Source organism: Meleagris gallopavo, chromosome 1, assembly GCF_905368555.1.
Source record: "Meleagris gallopavo chromosome 1, MGAL_WU_HG_1.1, whole genome shotgun sequence".
Lineage (NCBI taxonomy): Eukaryota > Metazoa > Chordata > Aves > Galliformes > Phasianidae > Meleagris > Meleagris gallopavo.
This window is the reverse complement of record NC_139404.1, coordinates 52,166,760-52,186,770: the sequence shown is the minus strand read 5'-3', so window position 1 is coordinate 52,186,770 and position 20,011 is coordinate 52,166,760. Positions and strand designations below refer to the sequence as shown.

Sequence of the window (20,011 nt, the reverse complement as noted above, 5' to 3'; positions counted from 1 at the left end):
TACATGATCTTAGTGGTCCTTCCAACCTTAATCAATCAACCTTCAATGATTCTGTAAAGCACGCATGATATATAGAGGTATATAGAGGCTGAGATCCTGACTGGAACAACAACCTGTAACAAATAATCATCATAACTGTAATAGTCAGATCCCAAATAAATTCACATAGACATTTAAAGTGAATGCTCATGAGAACCATGTTTAACAAACAGTTAAAGGCAAAATGAGAAGCTTAGAATAGAAAACCACGTTTCAATGCCAAGAATCTGGGTAAGCAAAAATATCAAAACAATTATCTGATGTGGCCTTTAAAATAAGTTTAAGATTGATGGCAGAGAGCATGGCTTTAGACTGACTCTTTTCTCAGAAGAATTCACACAATTTCTGCAATAAAAGTATATTGGTTACACTAATCCTTGCTGTCTGAAATACTTTGCAGCACTTCATCTAAGAATGCATATGATCTACAGTCCCATTCTTCTGCCCTTAGGCTAGATGCTTTCTTAAGTTTAGAACTGTCAAAATCCTGTGAAAGATGAATAGAAAACCTAATCAGTGTCAACTAAGTCACAGAAAACATGCATGACAGGTTATCTTCACTAGACGGACTGCAGACTCACACCTTTGAAGTCAATATTTGGCAGTATATATATATATCTGTTCTAGAGAAACAGACTGCTTATCTTTGGGAGAACAGGAAAGAATGAGACTAAAGAAGAAATGTTCAAATCCCAGCTGAAAACCTGTATCTGACTCTTGAAGTAAGTTACTGGTTTCCAAAGACATATTTACACATAAAGACTGAAACTTGCATTTGAAAGTAATAATTATACGATCTTTAGTAATTGCTAAAAGAAATTTTTAAATGGCACATTGCTGACAGACAGTCTCTTCTGAAAAGAGGTGTGAATTTCTCCCTAAGCCTAAGGTTGGTACTTTAAAGAGGAGGTTTTCAAATAAATTCACATATGTAGAGCCTTAATTTGTGCACAGGATAGTTGCACCATTTATTATAAGGGCATACGCAAAGAGCTTATCAGAAAAGGGCAGAAGAACAGTAATTTAAAAAGGAATTCTACTCATTTTTTTTCCTTCTGCAGAGTGGAAATAATAGTAGTTTTAACAACTAATATATTAAGCTACTATGTAAGGGTTTGATCTTTTCTGCAGCCCTTGAAATGACTGAAAGAACCTTTGCAGAACAAGGATACTGGGTATTTTAGGTACTATTTAAAAATACACTGCGGGGCCTTTCTACACAGAAAATCGTACCTGGCTAAACTGCAAGACAGTCCTTAGTGTGAAATTGACTGACATTGGCAAAGACCTCTGGATCATCTGATTCAAGATCTTCTCAAGCAGGGACACTCAGAGCAGGGTGCCCAGGCCATTGTTTAGAGGTTTTGAAGATCTCCAAAGTGGAGACTCTACAGTGTCTCTGCCATTGCTTTGTTATTTGCACAGTTCCTGGTGTCTAGATGGAACTTAGTTTCTTCCAAGAGGATGACAATCTGAGTTACTGTTCTCTTTTAGTCACTATTTTGGTTTGAGAAGAAGAGTCTTCCCGGGCACAGAAAATGTCACAGAGTCTTCCCATCTCTACCAGACTGCAGATTGGAAGAGGCTGTGCTGGACAATCCCAAGTGCTATCCTGCAGCAACCCACAGATGGGGGTTTCACTGATGTGAAAAATTCTTGTATGTGCTCAAACAGTATCCTGGTGCAAGCAATTTATAATGGCCGATTCAGGCCAACTGTTGGGTATTTGAGCATTCCTAAAAGGGAACCTGTGGCTGTAATGTTGCCTTTTAAACTGGGGTCAAGGACAATGTCAGGTTCCTTTGGAGATTAGAACTTGGCTTCCCAAGAGTTCTGCATCTCTTTGAAGTGATATTTCAACAAATACACTGAATTGTCCCAAAGGAATCTTCATAAACTTACTTGGTACTTCTGAAGGGAGAAACGAGGAGATGACTACATTTGTTTAAAAACAGCCTCTTTATTTGAATATTTGGGGCTAATGACATGAGACACTGACAGCAAAAATAAAAAGACACTGATGACAAATTCAGAATCACTGTGTGAGTTAAATCAATCTTTTACTAAGCAGTAAAAGGGCAGCAACCCTCCAGACTATTTACCCTTGTCTTCCACAATCCATTTTCACTGAATCTTTGCTTAATGGAATTGCACTCTATAAAGTAAGCTGCACCACAAGGTTGGACTGACAGACTTTCATTTGTCTCTACCCTCCAAGATTTTGGATCACTTTTTTGGGCACACATACTTTTCCTGAGTCCTCTCCCACCCTGCTGAGCTCTCTGCTCTACAGGATCGTGCTATTAAGCCTTTATTTGTATGTGACCATCTGGGAGATGAGCAGATGTAGACACTGAGCAATTTGTCGCTATGTGTAAAACACTGTGGAGAAGCAGGTGGTCAGCAGGAATTAAGAAAAACCACACAACTTACAAAATCATACACGTGTGACACGGGAGTGATAGGTATGTTATGAGGGCTGGCAGGTGCACAGGAATTCTGGCTCTGTGTGTGACTTAGAGCTTTCCACAGCTCCAATTAGCTGAATGACTGCCTCGGTTTACATCTGCTTTTCTGGCTTTCTGTAAACATCCTTGTCCGTATTTCCATCTCTTCTGTCTGTATTTTTTTCAGTTTTAGGCCTTCCTTTGCTCCCTATTCCTTTCTTTACAAGTTTGGCTTTATGCTTAGTTTCTTACCCCCATTAAAAAGAGAAGTTTCATTGAAACTAGGCCAGAAAACATAAGCAAGGAGAGGATCTCTCTAATTTTAATTCAGATTTTAGTGTCCTTGACCATGTAGTGATCTGTGCCCAAGTTCAGTTCATACACTTCTCTTTACCTGCTAGAGCATGTGCATACACCATATTGAATAAAATATTACTATTAATGGAGCAGTAGTATACAGCGAGACAGTGCAATAGCATAGCATTATTCTGTCTGCATATATTTACTGAAGTTATGGTTGCTAAGGTACGTGTTTATATGAAACTCCAGGTTTGTCGTAGGGAAACGCTTTGTGAAGAGGTCTGAGCAGGAGGTCCTGAGTAGATCTCCTCAAGAGGAGGAAAATCTTTATATTCCTTAATGAAGAAATCTCGTGTACGGCTCAGTGAAATAAGTAAATGAGTCCTTCAGGTTTGGATATTGATATTTCCAGAAAATGGAAAGGAAAAAAATGCACTGAGAAGTAAGCACTAGAACTGAGCACTTGATGGTTGAGCAGAAGATAAGTGCTACTGCCTGTTAGCTGGGTACAGGGAAAGGCAAAAAGGCATTCTGGATTTCAACATGGGCTAAGCAGATTGAATGTGCTCTCTTTTCTGTCACCTTTGTAACAGAGTGGTTTATTTTGGCTTCTGTAAATAAATTCTTCTATTCGCTTAGGCTGACTTTTGCCCGAGGTGATTTAAAGAGAACTGATTAACATCAAGGCTGACCTTCTACGGGGCTGTGAGCCGTCAAGGCAGGACGATGGAATGCCTCTGCGTGTACCAGCTCTCCAGTACTCATTCTGAGGCCAAGAGAACAGCAGGACGTGCCTCTGACTCTGAAGAGCTGGCAACACACAAGTCTGAGAGAATTAATTAGGTAGTTTTAGCCATGTGCTAGCCAGGAAAGTACTCTGGTTTGTGACAAGGAAGTGGGGAGCTTTTCTGTCACCATCTCATTACACAGTTACTCTAACAATGTCTCTTCTTTGTCAAACTATGAAGGATGTTTTCAAGGAGCTGTGGGATACGGGGAAGGAAACTACATTAGGTGAACACATCCAGATGCCTCTATCAACTCTTTCAACAGGAGCAAACAGTAACTCATGTCTACTCAGATGTACAAATTTGCCTCCTTCATCCTCCTCCTCAGTCTGAATATGATCCAAGCTTCATTTAGGGTCAGTGGCACCACAGAAAAGTTATATTAAAAGTATTAATCAGTTTTTATTAATAAGAAGTAATATAAAACCAGTTCTTCCAAGTATTGGATACCTACGGGGACTGAACGGTACTTCAGTAAAGCATGCTCATAATTCTTTATCATCTACTGTATTGTCAAAATCTTGTCTGTCCCAAATGATTGGATCAATAAAACAAAGTACACAGATAATCAGTGTTGTTCATCATTCTATATGGGACATTGTTGACAAAAGTGTTCACAAATGGAACAACTACACTGAAAGAATGAAACCATCCAGTGTAACTTCGACTGCTCTTTTACCTCCATTCTGCTGTCTGCTTTACCACAGTCCCTCCTCCACGAATAAAGAGGAAAAAAAAATCATTAGAATACCTTTGAACTTGTGAAAGACAGCCCACAGCTCAGCAATGTCAGTGGCAAACGTTATGTCTGTGTCGAGGACAATCACTCGCTCAAGATTGGAAGGTAGAGTCTTAGTCAGAACCAACTTCATCAGCCCGTAAATCCCAGAGTAGTGTTTGTTGGGGATCCAAGAGACTTCCGACTAACAGGAAAAGGGAAATGAGAAAGAAAAAATAATCTCAATTAGATACATAATCTCTTTCTGACTCTAGTTTCTTGTAACAGTGGAAAGTCTGTGAATACGAGCAATACAGAACCATCTAAAAAATTTGTTTTCAAATAAACATTAGAAGTTCTGAAATATGCTGAAGTTTCTGAATACTAGAACAAAGAAGGTTTATTGAGGCAACTTTTAATACAATACAATTAAAATCAGACAAGTATTTTCAACCTAGAACAATTTGTTCTGAGACATCCACATACCCTGATAAAAGTGAAATATATATTTAATCCGAAACTCCAGGTGTATTATACATTATTTTCTCTTTTAAACAGAAAAAAAAATTTGCATTAGCTATTCCCAGAATTTTCTGAATATGAAGTAGAACTAATTTTTTTTTTTTTCCTTTATTACAGATTTATGGGTCAGAATTTTAAAATGCCAATCATTTGGAACAACAGGCCAGAAAATTGCAAAATGTTTTTTTTTATTGAAAGCTCCAATTTTCCTTAGACCTTACACTCTTAGCTTATAACTACTGACATCATACAGACATACTCAAAGGCAGAGAAAGCAGAAGATTTGTAGCTTCTTTTTTTTTTTTTTTAAATTAAGGGAGCAAACCTAAACATTTATACTTCTTCCACAAAAGCTAAACAAAGCATTTTTACAGCTTCCAAAGTTAGTTAGAAGGCTTTCCATGTCTCACTGTGCTACTGGCACTAGATTGTTCTGTGAGCTACACTTCATTTTCCTCTTGTGAGCTCAAGTTCTTTAATACCAGAAGTCATCACTGAAAAGCGAGGTGTCAAAGTTTTTGAATTGTTCTTATTACTCTATCTGAAATTCCTTGTTTAATGTTCTAAAGGGCATGCACTGAAATTCTCAGATTTTTACTAAGTTTTCTGTTGAGCGGTGCTCCCATTAACTTCCATCAGTGTTTTGAATTTCAGCGGCCTGAGTGAGAAAGGTTTCAGGATTTGGCATGGAATTTACACTTCAGAGAAGGTAGGTAGAAGCCCAGTGCATTCATAAAGCTCTGAAATTTGATTCCATTGCTTAACTGTCTCATATCTGTTTACTGGCACAGTAAAATTTATTATATGAAATAGCTTTTGCACATAAGAACTTACTTCCTCCAGAATCCTTCAAGAAAACCTTCCTGTAACAGAACCAATTCCTAAGCTTTACTGGGAAGTTGGAAGTGTGGTTAAAGAAAAACTAATAATAGCTACATAGAGTGCATTTCCTTTTGAATATAAAGTAACAAGCTTCTACCAGCCTAAGCTGACCTTCTCTTTTCCCTCTAACAAGATACACAACTTTCTTCTGTATACTCACAACCCCTGTATCAGGGCAGACCTTCCCCCCACTAAGTTAATTAAAAAGACTGAGGATACCAGAGCAAACCTTTTCTCCTTACAGTCAAACTTAAAGGGGAAAAGCAGGAAAATCAGATTATCTTAAAACAACTTCCAAGGTGTGAAGCTGGTTGGGTTTTTTTGTTAGTTTATGTTTATTATTTTTTTGTTTTGGTTTTGTTTGTTGTTGGGTTTTGTGTTTTATTTTTTCAAAACATCTCATCCTGACAGTAGTGATTTCATTGCCTGCACATATAACTTGCATATCTGCTCACACTACCTTGCTGGCGTTCCACCTAAACAAGTGAATGTGTTACATACTTGTGCTCTCCTTTATAAGATTTGCATTGCTGAATGCCAGAATTAGCAGAAGCCAGTGAATGAGCAAAAATGCAAGGACTCTGGTAGAAACCATTATGAAATACATTGAGGAGTAAAGTAACACACAGCATGGTTTCATTTATGAAGCCATCATTCTTATTTTATTCTTGCGTGCTTGTTCTCTCTGTAATTCGTATGGTGCTTAGAACAGAAATCTAATTTCTGTGTTCCTGAAATATGCTACTATTAAGTCTCTGGGTATACATACATAAATCTCCATACTCCCCAGAACTGTTTTCTATGTGTGTGACAAAGAGAACTTCAAATCCACACCCTCAAAACTCTAAGTTTTTGTGATCCCAGTTCTCCCACACGATGGCCCAAGGAATGGACCATCACAGCTAAGTGCTTGAGTATTTATCTCGATTCCCCAACCCCTGCACATCGTCTTGAATCTGTTACTTGACGTAGCTGTGCTGTACCAGCCATGGGGATCAGCTCTCCAGCCATACTGACATAATGCAGGAGTTAATGTAATTTTAGAGACTTGAGTTTGTTTTTATTGTTATCCATTCCTGTGTTATTAATTTTGGATGGCATGTCCCTCATTTAATTAGTCCAAATGCAATACTGCTCCAGAATGACTTCTAATATGTTTATGCAAATGAGCCAAATATGGCAGGGGCTCAGATGTCTCCAGGATAGCCTGAAATAAGCAGAGAAGGGAAAAGGCAGCTGGAAAAGAGTCACCTTCAAGGAGCCATTACTTCCTTTTCCCTCAAGATTCCCAGAACCTCAACAGCACTGGTTGCCATCCTGAAGCCTGATACTTCAAACGACTGCTTTTGAAAATGAAGAGGAGCAGTCTCTGTTCCAAGTGGTCCATAGTGTTTGATTTGAACCTGAGCAGAAGCTTAAACTGTCAGTTGGCTCAACATATCTGAAATTTTCTCTCCTCCTGATGTTGCGTTGACTAAAACATAAACAGGGATCTAATTTGACCCCTGAAAAATTTCTTGCTGGCATTGCTAATCATGAAAAATGTAGCCATGTCAAATGCATGCCAAGAAAAACTCCTTATACTACACAACAGCACCGTGAAGGCTCATTCTCTATGGGTATCACATATAGCCTTGTTTAAAAATAAAATAAAATAGAAGAACACTATGATTGAATAGGTGCTCGGTAATGCCAGTTTGAAATAGTTAAGGTGGTGTAGGCACAAATGCGTGTGAAACTGTGCAATCTCTAAGCTGCCCTCTTTAGCCACTTCCTTTATGTAGAAGTTATCTCAGTATTTTCTGTAAGTCTTAATATATTTTTTCTTTAGCCTAGTTAAAATGGCCCATACAGGAATGTTTGTGAATCATTTGCTTTACAAATTGCCTCAGAGTAGCTTTCTGAGAACAAATATTCCTAGAAGGAATGGCAGGAACAGAAAAAAATAGAGTTAGTAAAAGAGTAAACTGACACAAAATTGCATGATATACTTTCCCATTTGTATAATTCTCACTTCAGTAAAAATAACATAGTCTGTATTTTTATCTCAGATCTCTAGCTCTCAAAATCTGCATTTTAGTTCATGAAAGGAAAGAGAAGCATTTAGCTGGTGTTGACAGTGATTCTTATTTTCTTTTAGTAAGGTAAGTTAAAAAGTATCTTACTAAAGACCTTTCATCAGAATGGATGATCTTGGAGATCTTTTCCAACCTTGGTGATTCTATGATTCTATTATTTCCATTTTTACTGCCTCATCCCTTGGCACTAAAGGCCAAGTTGGATGAGATCCTGATCTGGTGGGTGACAGCCCTGTCCACGGCAAGGGAGTTGGAATTAGGTGGGCTTTAAAGTCCATTCCAACCTTCCAACCCAAGCCCTTCTGCGATTCTATGATTATTGAAGAGTGAAAACAAACTATCTATATTATTCAGTTCTTCTGATAATGAATACAGGAAGTACATGCTCAAGTGCATGCTATACAGAACTGGTTACCTCAGTAAATAGGAGAAGTGGCAACAACAGCCTCCACGTGCAGGGATACTTTGCCAACATGGTCTTCCCTAACTGCATAGACCATCTCTAGGAAAAGCTGAACGAAACTCTGTGGTTGTGCAGAGCCCAACTCAGCTTTCTCACTGTTGCTCCAGCTGCAGAGGTATCATTTTAAGGAAAAAAGTCTAATGCATACAGCTTGAAAATAAAATCAAGCTCCCTGTTTCTGTGACTGAGAGAGGGAAAATGAGTGACTTTTCTGAATAAAATGTATAGCAACCACATGCCAAGGCTTTATGAATCTACGAAGGGGATGATGGAAACTTGTAGACTGAGCAGAGAGCAGCATGGAAAATACTACCTGTATGAAAATAGTGAGGGTGGGAGCTGTGACCAACAGGAGAGGAAAAAGACTTTAAGGATGCCTGTATGGTTCCTGATCGAGAGTCTACAGAGCTCCGCAGCCAGCCTCTAATAACAGAGAGCCTATCAAACAGCATAAAAGCATGGAACTTCTACAGTGGTACCACTCCCATAAATACTCCCATCCTCTGGCAAGGTGTGTCAATTTCAAAATATAGCAGAGTAGTGTAGATTAGCATAGAGTAGAGTAGAGTAGTAGAGTATTGTAGAGTAGAGCAGAATAGACTAGACTAGACTAGACTAGATCAGTTGAAAGATTTTCAAAGATGATCTAGTCCATCTGCCTCATCACTTCAGGGCTAACCATTTTCTCAGCTAAAGGTAGTATTCCTGTGGTTAGCAGCTTTTCAGGGAATTCTCATCTGTAAATTTGACAATTTTTTAGGTGCTGTAAACCAGCTGCAACATCCCACTGCAAAGAGTTCCACAGCTTATTTGCGACTCCTCTTTGTATGGATCCAGCTATCTACCAATTTAATTTGGCTGTCATTCTTTTTCACAGAACTACTGTCGATAGCAAACCCGTTTCCCTGAGTGGTTATGGCCAGTTCAGAGCCCATCCCTGTACGCACATAGTTACAATTCTTTTCTCTAATTTACTAAGAGCTCACATGATCATAGGATCAGGATAGGAAGATAGCTTGGAAAGTTCAGTGTCAAAGTGTGGTGGAGGGATTAGTGCCAGTCATGAGCATGAGAATGAAAAAGGAGAAAAATACACCTTGAAGTTGTGTGCCAGCATGGGACACAGTTTTATATTTGCTAAAAGCCCGATTAATTAAATTCAAACACCATTACGTTCCTCTTTATACCCCATGCTTCTAAACGTCCTCAGACTTACAGGCTGAGGTATTTTGTTTTGAAGTATCATTTTTTCTGCATTCATCTTTCTCCTTGCTACCGTAATAAAATTAGGATAAGAACTATAAAGTGAAGTACAAGGAAAGAGAAAACTTATTAGAAGCTTTGCCCTAGTGCTGGGTTGTAAACATATATACAGATCACAACACAAAACAGTAGCTAACACAGAAGATATTCTGAACTTAACAATTTGGCTTGCTATGTTCTGCTAGGATTGGGAGGAGGTACATAATAAAACACTCAGAGAATTAGCTAACCAATCACACAAACCTGACCCTGCATTTCCTTTGCACATACTGCCTTTCCCCAGCTAACTGAACCTCCCTACCTGACTTTTCTGGTTGAATGGGATGCAGTTCTCACACTTTCCTCATCTGTTCAGTAACATTTTTCCCCATTTTCTTATTAAAATTCCTCCCTATCTCACAGAATATAGCACTGTGGCACCCCCTGAGCTACAGAAAATCCTTCCTATTCAGTGTGATAAGATGGGAGAAGTTTGGTTGATGAAGTGTGTTTCCTGGCAGCATGTCCTTAAACTCTTTACACTGTAAAAATGCAACCTTCAATATTACACTGATTTTCTCATGAAATTTACTGCATCTTCCTTGAAATGCCTGGGGAAAAAAAAAAATCAAAATAATCCTCTGCTATGAAATAATATCCTCATGTCCACTCCAAATAAAATATACTTTTTCTTGTTCAGATGAATTGACAAAAGCACCACTAAGGCAAATATCTTGCAAGAATCCAAGGGTTGTATTGGTGCGGCTCATGCCCACAGGCAGAGGCTGCCACTTTTATGTACCCCTCTCAGAGATGGACTAAGAAATGAGATCATTAAGGTTGGAAAAGATCTCTAGGATCACCTAGTACAACTATCCCCACCACGCCCACATTCCAAAAGATTCCTGAAGGTGACAAACTAACTTCAGGATCTGAAAAATGGCCAACAAAGCAAAAGAGACAGAAACTTCCATGTCACGGTATAACCAAAAAGAGTGTTTTAGATTTGCACAAATAATCTGAATTCTGTCTGAAAGTGACCTGAAAGCTTGTACCAAAATGGGCAAGAACTTAAAACTGGAGAGTTCTCTGTGAAATAAGACAACCAAATTCTTCAGTCATTACTTCACACAGCCTTTATAAATAGCCCAAGTATGGGAAACACCCATGGAAATTCTGATCATGGAATCAGATAATAGTAACAAGTTATATTCCTCAGATGGGATGAATAACTTACTAGACACAGTTGATAACTTATTTGCATAACTTTTTCATTACTCGTTTAGTGCTTTGCTGCTCCTATGAATGCTAGAGGTAGTGAGATAAAAATGCTGTTTTCAGATCAGGTGACTTCTATTTAAGACAAAGCCAGAAGACCTGTGGCTTTCAGGTAGTTTCTCAGCTGGAGGAAAATACTGTCATCATTTAATGACCATCATTTTACTATGTTTATTTTGCAACACAAAGCATAACAAAACAGGGAGTATAAACAAAATTATATTGCTGGCAGGAACTTCTTTCAACATGCAGTATTTTTTACCACTGTTTTTCAGTTTCACACAGGTAGAACTTCATCCAGCTGTGAAGTTTTCCCATGACTCTTCTCACATTCATGAAAACAGTCACAATTCCAGCAGCACGAGCATAGATCAGGGTTAGTTTCAGGATATTCTTTCCCACTTCATGGTGGTCATGCCTGATACCTAAACCCACATGGCTGATCTCCATTCTCCCTCTCTTGATTTGTCAGAATAAAATGAAACATATTGTTGCTGAGACTGGACTAATTTAATCTTAGAAAGAAAAGTATCAGCAGATTAAAAATAAGTGCCTAACATTCATGTCTTCATTATCACACTGTTTTTTACATGCAATTAAAAAAAAAAAAAAAAGAATCAAAAGAGAGGGGTTTGTTCTGAGTGAGTGGAGCCCAGGAGGATGAAAGTGATTCACCGCCTGAAAGTTGCCACCAGAGAAACACCAAAAGGAACCTATTTGCATGTCACCTTGAGGGTGGAGAGGGGAATAAAAAAAAAAAAAAAAAACACACAACAAAAATCCAAACCTTTGCTTCTTTCCTGTCACATATTCAACCAACATTAACAGAAGAGCCTGATTCCTGAATTAAACAAAAACACACCATTCTCCTAATGTTTTCTGGGGAACGTACAACTTTAACCTTGAGTTTAATTTTTTCCTAGGTGATTCACAAGTTTCTATTATGCTGATAGTCTCTACCCCTCTAACAGGTCCTTACTATTTATATGAATGGTTGTCAAGGATACCAGGAACCCAGCAAAGCTGTGTAACTTTTCTAGATTTAGAATTTCTTGTGCCTGGGTACTTAACAAAAATAATATTAATTCACACTGAGAAACAACTGTAAGGGATGGGAATTTAAACGTTTTTGTCAAAATTATTTTTGTATTGCTGCAGGCCTTGACTGCTGTTGTTCTTACTCATCACAGAAGCACTGGTGACTTTAATAGAATTCTGCCTCATCTTTTCCTTTATGAACAGATGATATCTTGCACACATACGTGCAACAAGTCTAGATACAAATAGCAGTGAGCGAAAAGGTTGCGATTGAAATAGATGATTATCTGAACCTCTGGGTCCTGGATAACGTAGAGCAAATGCAGAAATCATGGAGCAAGTCACAACTGGAAAATAAGATTAGATATTAAAAAGGTAGAACAAATAATACCTCCCAAATCAGCATTAGCATACAGCAAAGCAAAATAACTGCAAATTAATTCTCATCTCTGTAGCAAAGTGTGTAACGCAGTGTGATGCTGGTGCTTGATTTCTTCCTTTTTTTTTTAACCTTTCTTTCCAAATCTATCACCAATATATACATACATGCAAAGGGCAGATAAGTGGGAAAAACCTGATTTAAAAATGCTAATTCAAAGCATCTTAATAAGAAAATTAACTGTGGATCCAAGAGTTAAGCCATGTTCTGTTTGGAATCTAGCCTACTTTATATGGATGAAATTGTGGATTGTTATATAAAGTAAAATGGACACTTTTTTTTTTGTCTCTGCTGTTAGGGGACAAGACATCATCTATATAGCTTCTTCAGAAAAGAAATGACCAAAGAGTCATTGATCTTTGTGGAATATCTCCCTCCTCTTAGGGCTTTGGATGGCTTTCCTTCAGCAGGTTTCTATCTCTCTCTCCCTGCTTAACCCAACCAAATTCAAAAGAACAATTTCCATTTGACTATAATCAATCCTTTTCTTTACTCTCATTGTGAGACATTTTTAATTCTCTCCATTGTTTCTTGCTATCACCAGATTGCTAAAAGTTCTCTTTGTTTTTCTCTACTCTTCCAAGATGAAACTGGAGAACAGAAAAGACAAGACAGGACAGTCTTAGTTCATGTGCTTCCGGTTGCTTTGAGGACTTTGGCCTCAACTCAGTTGTTTTCTCACTGTGGTAGTCAAGGTTGAAGGACAAACAAGAGTCAGAGAGCATCCTAAGAAAAGTGAGTGAGAATAAACCCAACACCTTCTTTTAAGTCCTACTTCTCCAGTATTGATAACAGTGCAAGTCTTCCCTACAAAATAAGGCCTTTTTTTTTTCCTCCTCCTTTTTTTTTCCTTCCTGTCAGTGAATGAGTGAAAAGAAAGAGATGTAGATTGGGTTAGACAAAATGGCAAGAAGCCAGAACTTTCTTCTAAAAGTTGACCGATACGTAGACACAGCTAGAATTTGGCCAACAGCCAAAAGCAAATTATGGCTGCCCTTCTCAGTTCACCAGTACAGAAAGATAAGAAAGATCAGTAGGACCCTTTAGTTGCTACTGAACTCAATCAACAAGCTCTTTGTACAAATTCATCAGGGAAGATATAAATTCATGAAGATATTGTTGATGCCAGCTTTTTAATTTTAGTAACTATGCAAGTACATGCACATTAGTGGCAGACATTATGTGTTATGTGTTTTGGCAAATTTCCATGCAGCTCTTGGGGTTAAAGTCCAGAGGCATCCAATCTGTACTGCTCATGATGGTGTGGTATTAAACAGGTGTCATTAAGATGCACTGGCCAGAATCAAAAGCAACACCATCTCCTGCATAAACATGTTATGTTTGTTAGACAATAGCCTCTCTTCTCTGACAGAAATATGGGAAGTGGAGTTTTTTTCCATATAAGGTTTTGGACAAGAGTATGTTTCCAGGGTGATGAAAGGAGATAGCAAAATAGGTACAATGATTGTTATTACCCAGTGATATCTTTTAGGAAACTGTAGGTCTAAAATATTATCACATGCAGAAAACTCAAATGTTTTGGAAAGAATCTTTCACCCTGCTAAAACTGAGAAATCTAGTCTTGTTTGTATCCAATAAAAAACAGAAGGTACCTCAGTGCAGGAGTGAGAATTGCAGAAGATAATGATTTGTGGAAGGAATGTGAGACTGCAGCTCGAAGATCCTAATATGATGTCGAAATGTGACATGTAAACGAAAAAAAAAAAGATTCACTCCTCTACTCAGAACGAAGCCACAAGCTATTAAACAGAATCTCTTCAGGAAAATCATCTCCCTACAGAGATAAACCTTTACATTTTCTACCTCCAGATCAACAAAGAAGGAAACTTAAATAAGGTTAAATAATAGAAGCTGAGAATGCTTCAACAAAAAAGAGGCCCATTAGTGGTGGAATACACATTTTGCTGGTTAGATAAACAACACATCCCACTAAGAATTATTAGCTCCCTTACTTTCAGCAAAAGCAAAGAATTAGCAGGAAAACAAATAATCTTCCATTTTGCAGGTCTGGAGGCCAGGCAAGTGTGAACTTCTTGTATAGCAATTATTGTTGGAAGAGAACAAAAATTACATGAAATGATGCTTTTTTCTCCAATGGTAAATATTACAATAGATGAAAACTATTGAAAATCCTGGAAATTAAGAAGTTCTTCTAGTGCATCTGGGATAAGAAGGATAATAAAAAACAAAACATATTACCAGTATGAACCAGCAATACAGCAATACTAACAGTAACCTTATATAAGAAGCACTACAACAACAAGGAAAAAAATAGTGTTCTTTTCTTTGTTAACAGAAAGACATATCTCTTATACAATACAGAATTAACTAGAGATACACTATAAAGAAAATAAAGATACAGTTGGGAAAGCTGGGCTCTTTCAAAGCAAGAAATACTAAGCTTGGTGATTACAACGCCAACCTAGCTTCTTGCCTAAGTTCTGGTTAAATACTGGTCAAGATAACAGTGAATTTGTATGAGTGACATTTTAAGGGTGTGTCCATGTAGCAGACATATCTCTTTCTTTTCTTGAAACTTTTGGTGTGTAGACTAAGCCACTGGTGTCACCCAAACTCCATGTAATCTCGTAGTTTCACCCTAAGGACCATCAGATGCAGTCAGAGAGACAGGTGAATAGACAGATCCTGAATGACTGATTAAAACCATACAGCTGGAAGCATTTCATGAAGGCTTTCATCTGCATTAGATAAAAAGCTGTGGAATCCATTCAACCATGAAAAGGCTCAAACCTGATGAAATGGAACGGTATATGAGAAAATTATCAGGAGATCAAAACAATGCTGAGTTTTCATCCTTGTTGCTGAAAGGGTAAGACAGTCATCCTCAACAAAACTTGCAAGGTGAAGTCAGTTTGATCTGAAAAATGATCTCTTCACTAACAGAAATTATATTTCACAATTTAAGAATTCAGATGTTTTCATATCAAGTTGACTGAAAAAGAGGCATCATCAGTGGCACATAATTACTAACCTTACTATAAATTTCCCCCTTTGAAGCAGATACTCAAACATCAAATTATTCTGAATGCCTTTACCCAGGCTGAGACAGACACAGAAGACCTATGAGAAGAGAGACTTCATCATGTGCTAGTGCTATATCAGACTCAGGATGGCTTGTAATTAGTAGAGTTGGGAAAAGGTGTCATGTATATAGGTATTCCAGGTAAAGTGAACACCATTTATGACTACAAGAACAAACAATTCAGTCCTTCAGAATACTTTTGGCCTATGCTATCTGTCCAGCAGGAATGAGCTTGCCTCAGTCAATGCTGTGCTCTAATCAGTAATCCCTAGATGAGGAGGTAACACTATGAGCAGGTGAAAAGCCATTAAGATGTAAGACAATACTCATTATACATGTCTTCCCAAGTCTTCATCTGCTAGCGTCAAGAAAAGAAATTGTCCAGGATGACCATTAACTAGCAAGTACAGTGAATATGCAACCCATACCTATATGCAAATGAAAACGTTAAACAATTTCCCAGTGTAGGAAAAAATGTGAGGTTAGAATAGCAAAATGCCTTCATTCCTCAGAGAAGGATGATACAGTTCTGCAAAAGCAGTTGATGTAATGGAGATATATAGAAAAAACAATAGTTGCAGCAGTCAGCTTGAGGCACAGTGTGGTTTTAAACTTCTTTCTTTACCAGGACACATTGGATAATTTTTGTAAAACTGGATCATCTTTGGAAAATCTCATGTGCAGTTATTTTTCTTTTCTCATGCCCTGCTAAAACAGCTTTCCCTGAGGGTTTAGCACACACTGTTGCAATAAGAATGACATTACAGAAGCTGAATGCCACACAGGAATCCTTGCTATCAAAATGTCGCTGAGTCCAACACTATGATACAAATGTGGGTGATGGCAGCGGAAGAGTGTTGGCTCCTTATTCCTTATGTCACTTACGTTGTGCAGAACAGAGTGGCTTCCTTGTGGGTGTAGCACATAGTGACACAGGGAAAAGTCTTGCTTTTCCCTAGCATCAAGAAAAGGTGGAGCTTCAAAGAAGCCCACAGCTGTTAGAGATAAGTTATAAAATTAACCAAGAACTCTACTGTTTTCAAAACACTAGCACCAGCATGAAGGTTATGCTTTGCTTTGGAATAGCCTGTTTAAATTCATAATTCATCCCAATATGAGCAAAGCACTAACACAACACAGTAGGTAGGGTTCTTTGAGTAAGGCCCATGACATACTGCACCTGCTTGTATCATACTGGGCTTCATTCCAGTACACCAGTTGCTTACAGTTCCAAGTCCTACAAGAACTGTCAAGATGGGTAAATCCTAGGACAAATTACACAGAAATCTTCTGCATAAAACTCTTTGACCTTTGCTGTGTTGCCTCCCTCTAGAGGCAAAGTCAGGGATGAGACTGATCTGACCACTTTATAAGGGTTCCACTGTGCTAGGGATGTTCTATTAGCTCTACCCATTTCTTCCCACTCTTGCCTGGATGCAAGAAAATAGCTCAGCTTACCAAAACCTGTTCTGTTAAGATCCAGTTGTTGGTAGTGAAAATGGTGGATGAACAAAGAGTAACACCACCTAATTCTTTGCATGTCACAACCGCAAGCATATTTTGTCACTGAGATTTCAGGTCTTTTGTGTTCATTATGTTCATTAGTAAATGCAAAAAGTTTAAGTTTTTATGTGGAAATTCAGGTCTAAAACTAACTCACGCGAGTTATGAAACTCTGTACAGCATTCTGGCTGTAGGCTTTTGTTTTGAAAAACTTGAATTTGTATTTTTCCTTTATTTTTAAACTCTATTGTGATTTAACTTGGCAGGCAGCTCAGGACCACATACACAGTTGTTTGCTCACCACCTCCCCCAGTGGGATGTGGGAGAGAATTGAAAAGGTAAACGTGTGAGAACTCATGAATCAAGATAAGGACAGTTTAATAAAATGAAAACAAAACAAAACAAACAAAAAAACAACAAAGGAAATAAAAATAATTAAAACAATCACGACAAAAAGCAATTGATGCACAACATAATTGCTCACCACCAGTGGACCAGTGCTTAGCCAGTCCCGGAACAACAGCAGCTTCCCACAGCCAGCTCCCCACAGTTTTGTCACTCAGAATGATGTCATGTGGTCTAGGATATTCCCTTAGCCAGCTTGGCTCAGCTGTCTTGGTTCTGTCCCCTCCCAGCTACTTGTGCATCCCCAGGCTCCCCACTGGCAGGGCAGAAGAAGCAGCTGAAAAGTTCCTGGCTCTGTGCATGCACTCTTCCCTCGAGCATCTCCCCCAGCACAGCTCAGCAATAACTGAAATATCGTTGTGTTAACAACACTATTCTCATCCTAACAAAGCACCATACTAGCCACTGTGAAAAAAAACTATACCCCACCTGAAATCAGGATAAATACTCTTGAAAGAGAAAAGCTGGGAAAAATCAGCAATCCATGGCTATGATTTCACTAACATGTACAGCAGACCCGCTTATAGAAAGACCTAATATTAGTGAAATGCAAGCTTACCATAGCATAACAATATTTGAACAAAAACAGATGTGTAGAAACTCCTTCATTGAATACCTACGTCTACTACATGAATGAATACAAACAAATAGGTGCTGTGTTTCAGGTCCTATATTGTATTAATAACAATTAGATCTCACATGTGAAAAGAAAAGAAGAAAATTAATGTACGTTTGTTTTATAACTTTGTGTGTCTGCCTCTGGGGCATTCAATGAACTACTTAACAGAAAAAAATTATTCAGTGCCCTTAAACCCTATGCAAATAAGGTTTAACTCTTCTAGTTAGTGCTAGCTAGCAGCCAGTCACTAGTCTTGTGAAAATAAACTGTTATGGCTGATTGCTTCTGCAACTGTATTTGCTTGAATGTGTTTTCAAAATTGATATATGGCAGTGTATGATACAGCTCCACCAATACTATTTTTCATTGGAAAAGCTTTCACTGGTAACAAAAAATGCCATGCCATTTGATTTGCTTTTTACGTCACTTATTGCACAGATACTAAGAAAAGAGAACATGTAAAAAAAAAGTTAACTACTTACTGGGATCTTGGTAACTTTTCCATGGATAATCCAGTTTATTAAAAGGACACTTGGTTGCAGTTTGGATGGTGAAGGGAGTTTCCATTGTAAGGGTCCCTGCAGGTGCATCTTAGTTGGACTGGGTAAGACTCCCTGAAAAACTTGGTTCTGTCAATTATTATGACTCAGCTCGTCTGTGGTCCCAGATGAGCACTCTAGCACATGCATGATCGATCACTACATATCTCCTTAAACTACATGCAAAACATTTCCTATGTACAAAAGACTGTTCTACTTGATCATTTCTACATATGTAGGAACTGTTTCGATTGAATAATTACAAGTGTTTTACTCTCGTACAATTGATTAATTTTATAGCAAGAACTTCCTGGGAATTTCTGGGTCCAACAGATTTTCTGTTCAGGACGTTAATCAACACATTTAAGCATACAAATTGGTGTAGGCACAGCATGGACTGCCTGGGGAATCTCAAGAACTGTCTGAAATTCCCACTGGGAGAGCTCCTGTAACAATCTGTCAAATGTTCGTGCAGATGGCCAGCAGCTAAATCAATCATCTAGTTTCAATCTGGTTTGCTGTCTTAAATCAGCAGCACTTTATTTCATCTGCGCAGGAATTAGTAACCTAGCACACAGGCACAGCCCTGAGACCCAGTTACACTATGTTCATAATTAAACAATAAAATTTATTTTCATTCTTAAATCTCATAGCGCTTGCCTGTCTGACCAAACACTGATACATCTGACCAAAGGAACTGCCTTCACAGTTTAGATGGAAGGAAAGTGGAACTTCTGAGGAATGACTCCTTTCATGCTTAAGTTAGATGCTGCTTATTCCACACGTGAGACCAGCTTGGATCTCCTCCCTGGACCACACCACCAACTTTAACTGAATGTATAGACTACTCCAACACTTCTGGTGTGAAACTACCAAAAGCAACATCAATAGTGAGACTTGTAGTCTGGTGTTTCTGAGAATGATAGAAGCTGGGATGTTGTCCATATATGCAGAAAACTGTGGAGTGTTTTACATTTCACCTTCAGATCAAATGCACATCTGTTGCAAAAAACCTAATCAACATCCCTACCTTGTAGTTCACAGATTGACTGCAGTACAATTATGGGCTGAACTATTTAAAGGATTTTTTTGCTTTTCTAGTGACGAGGAGACTGCATTTATCTGGACCATCAACATTCACACACAGCAGAGCAGACAACTGCTCCTTCACCTTCTGCTTCCCTCAGTTCACCTGATGTTGTCAGCAGTCTGTCAGGCAACATCTGGGAAAACAAACCCACCTCATCTATATTCCACACATCACACATTCTGTATTGCTTTATCAGCTGCTCCTTCTGCTCTGGGCCAGCACTGATCACAATGGGTTTAATGCCTGCACTTCCATGTGAATGAACTGGCATGAGATTCCACGTCAAAAAATTAAGCACAGAAGCTAAGTGCTAGAGTGGGCACATCCTTAATGTATTTTCTTCATGTCAGACTAAATTGGAAAAAAAAAACCACAATAACCTGCAGCATGATATTTGCAAGCCACATCTGTAATAGGTCTTTTAGATCAATGTTCCACAGGTATGTTTTTTTCTTTTACTTAATGTTCAAGATGATAATTTCCCATTTCTAGTTATTTGCTGCGAGGCTGTGTTGTAATGGCTACATCTAATGCATCAGGACCAAAATGGAATGACA

At 38.3% G+C, this 20,011-nt stretch overlaps 1 protein-coding gene across 2 annotated transcripts in view; it reads right to left on the bottom strand.

The window, feature by feature from the left end:
* Nucleotides 1-20,011, bottom strand: part of LARGE1 (LARGE xylosyl- and glucuronyltransferase 1) — a 280,592-nt gene that overhangs the window by 101,354 nt on the left and 159,227 nt on the right. For both annotated transcript variants that reach the window (XM_085227448.1, XM_085227456.1), the window contains one exon: nt 4,326-4,497. In XM_085227448.1, coding sequence (XP_085083574.1) covers nt 4,326-4,497 — 172 coding nt within the window. The remainder of the gene's footprint in view (nt 1-4,325; nt 4,498-20,011) is intronic.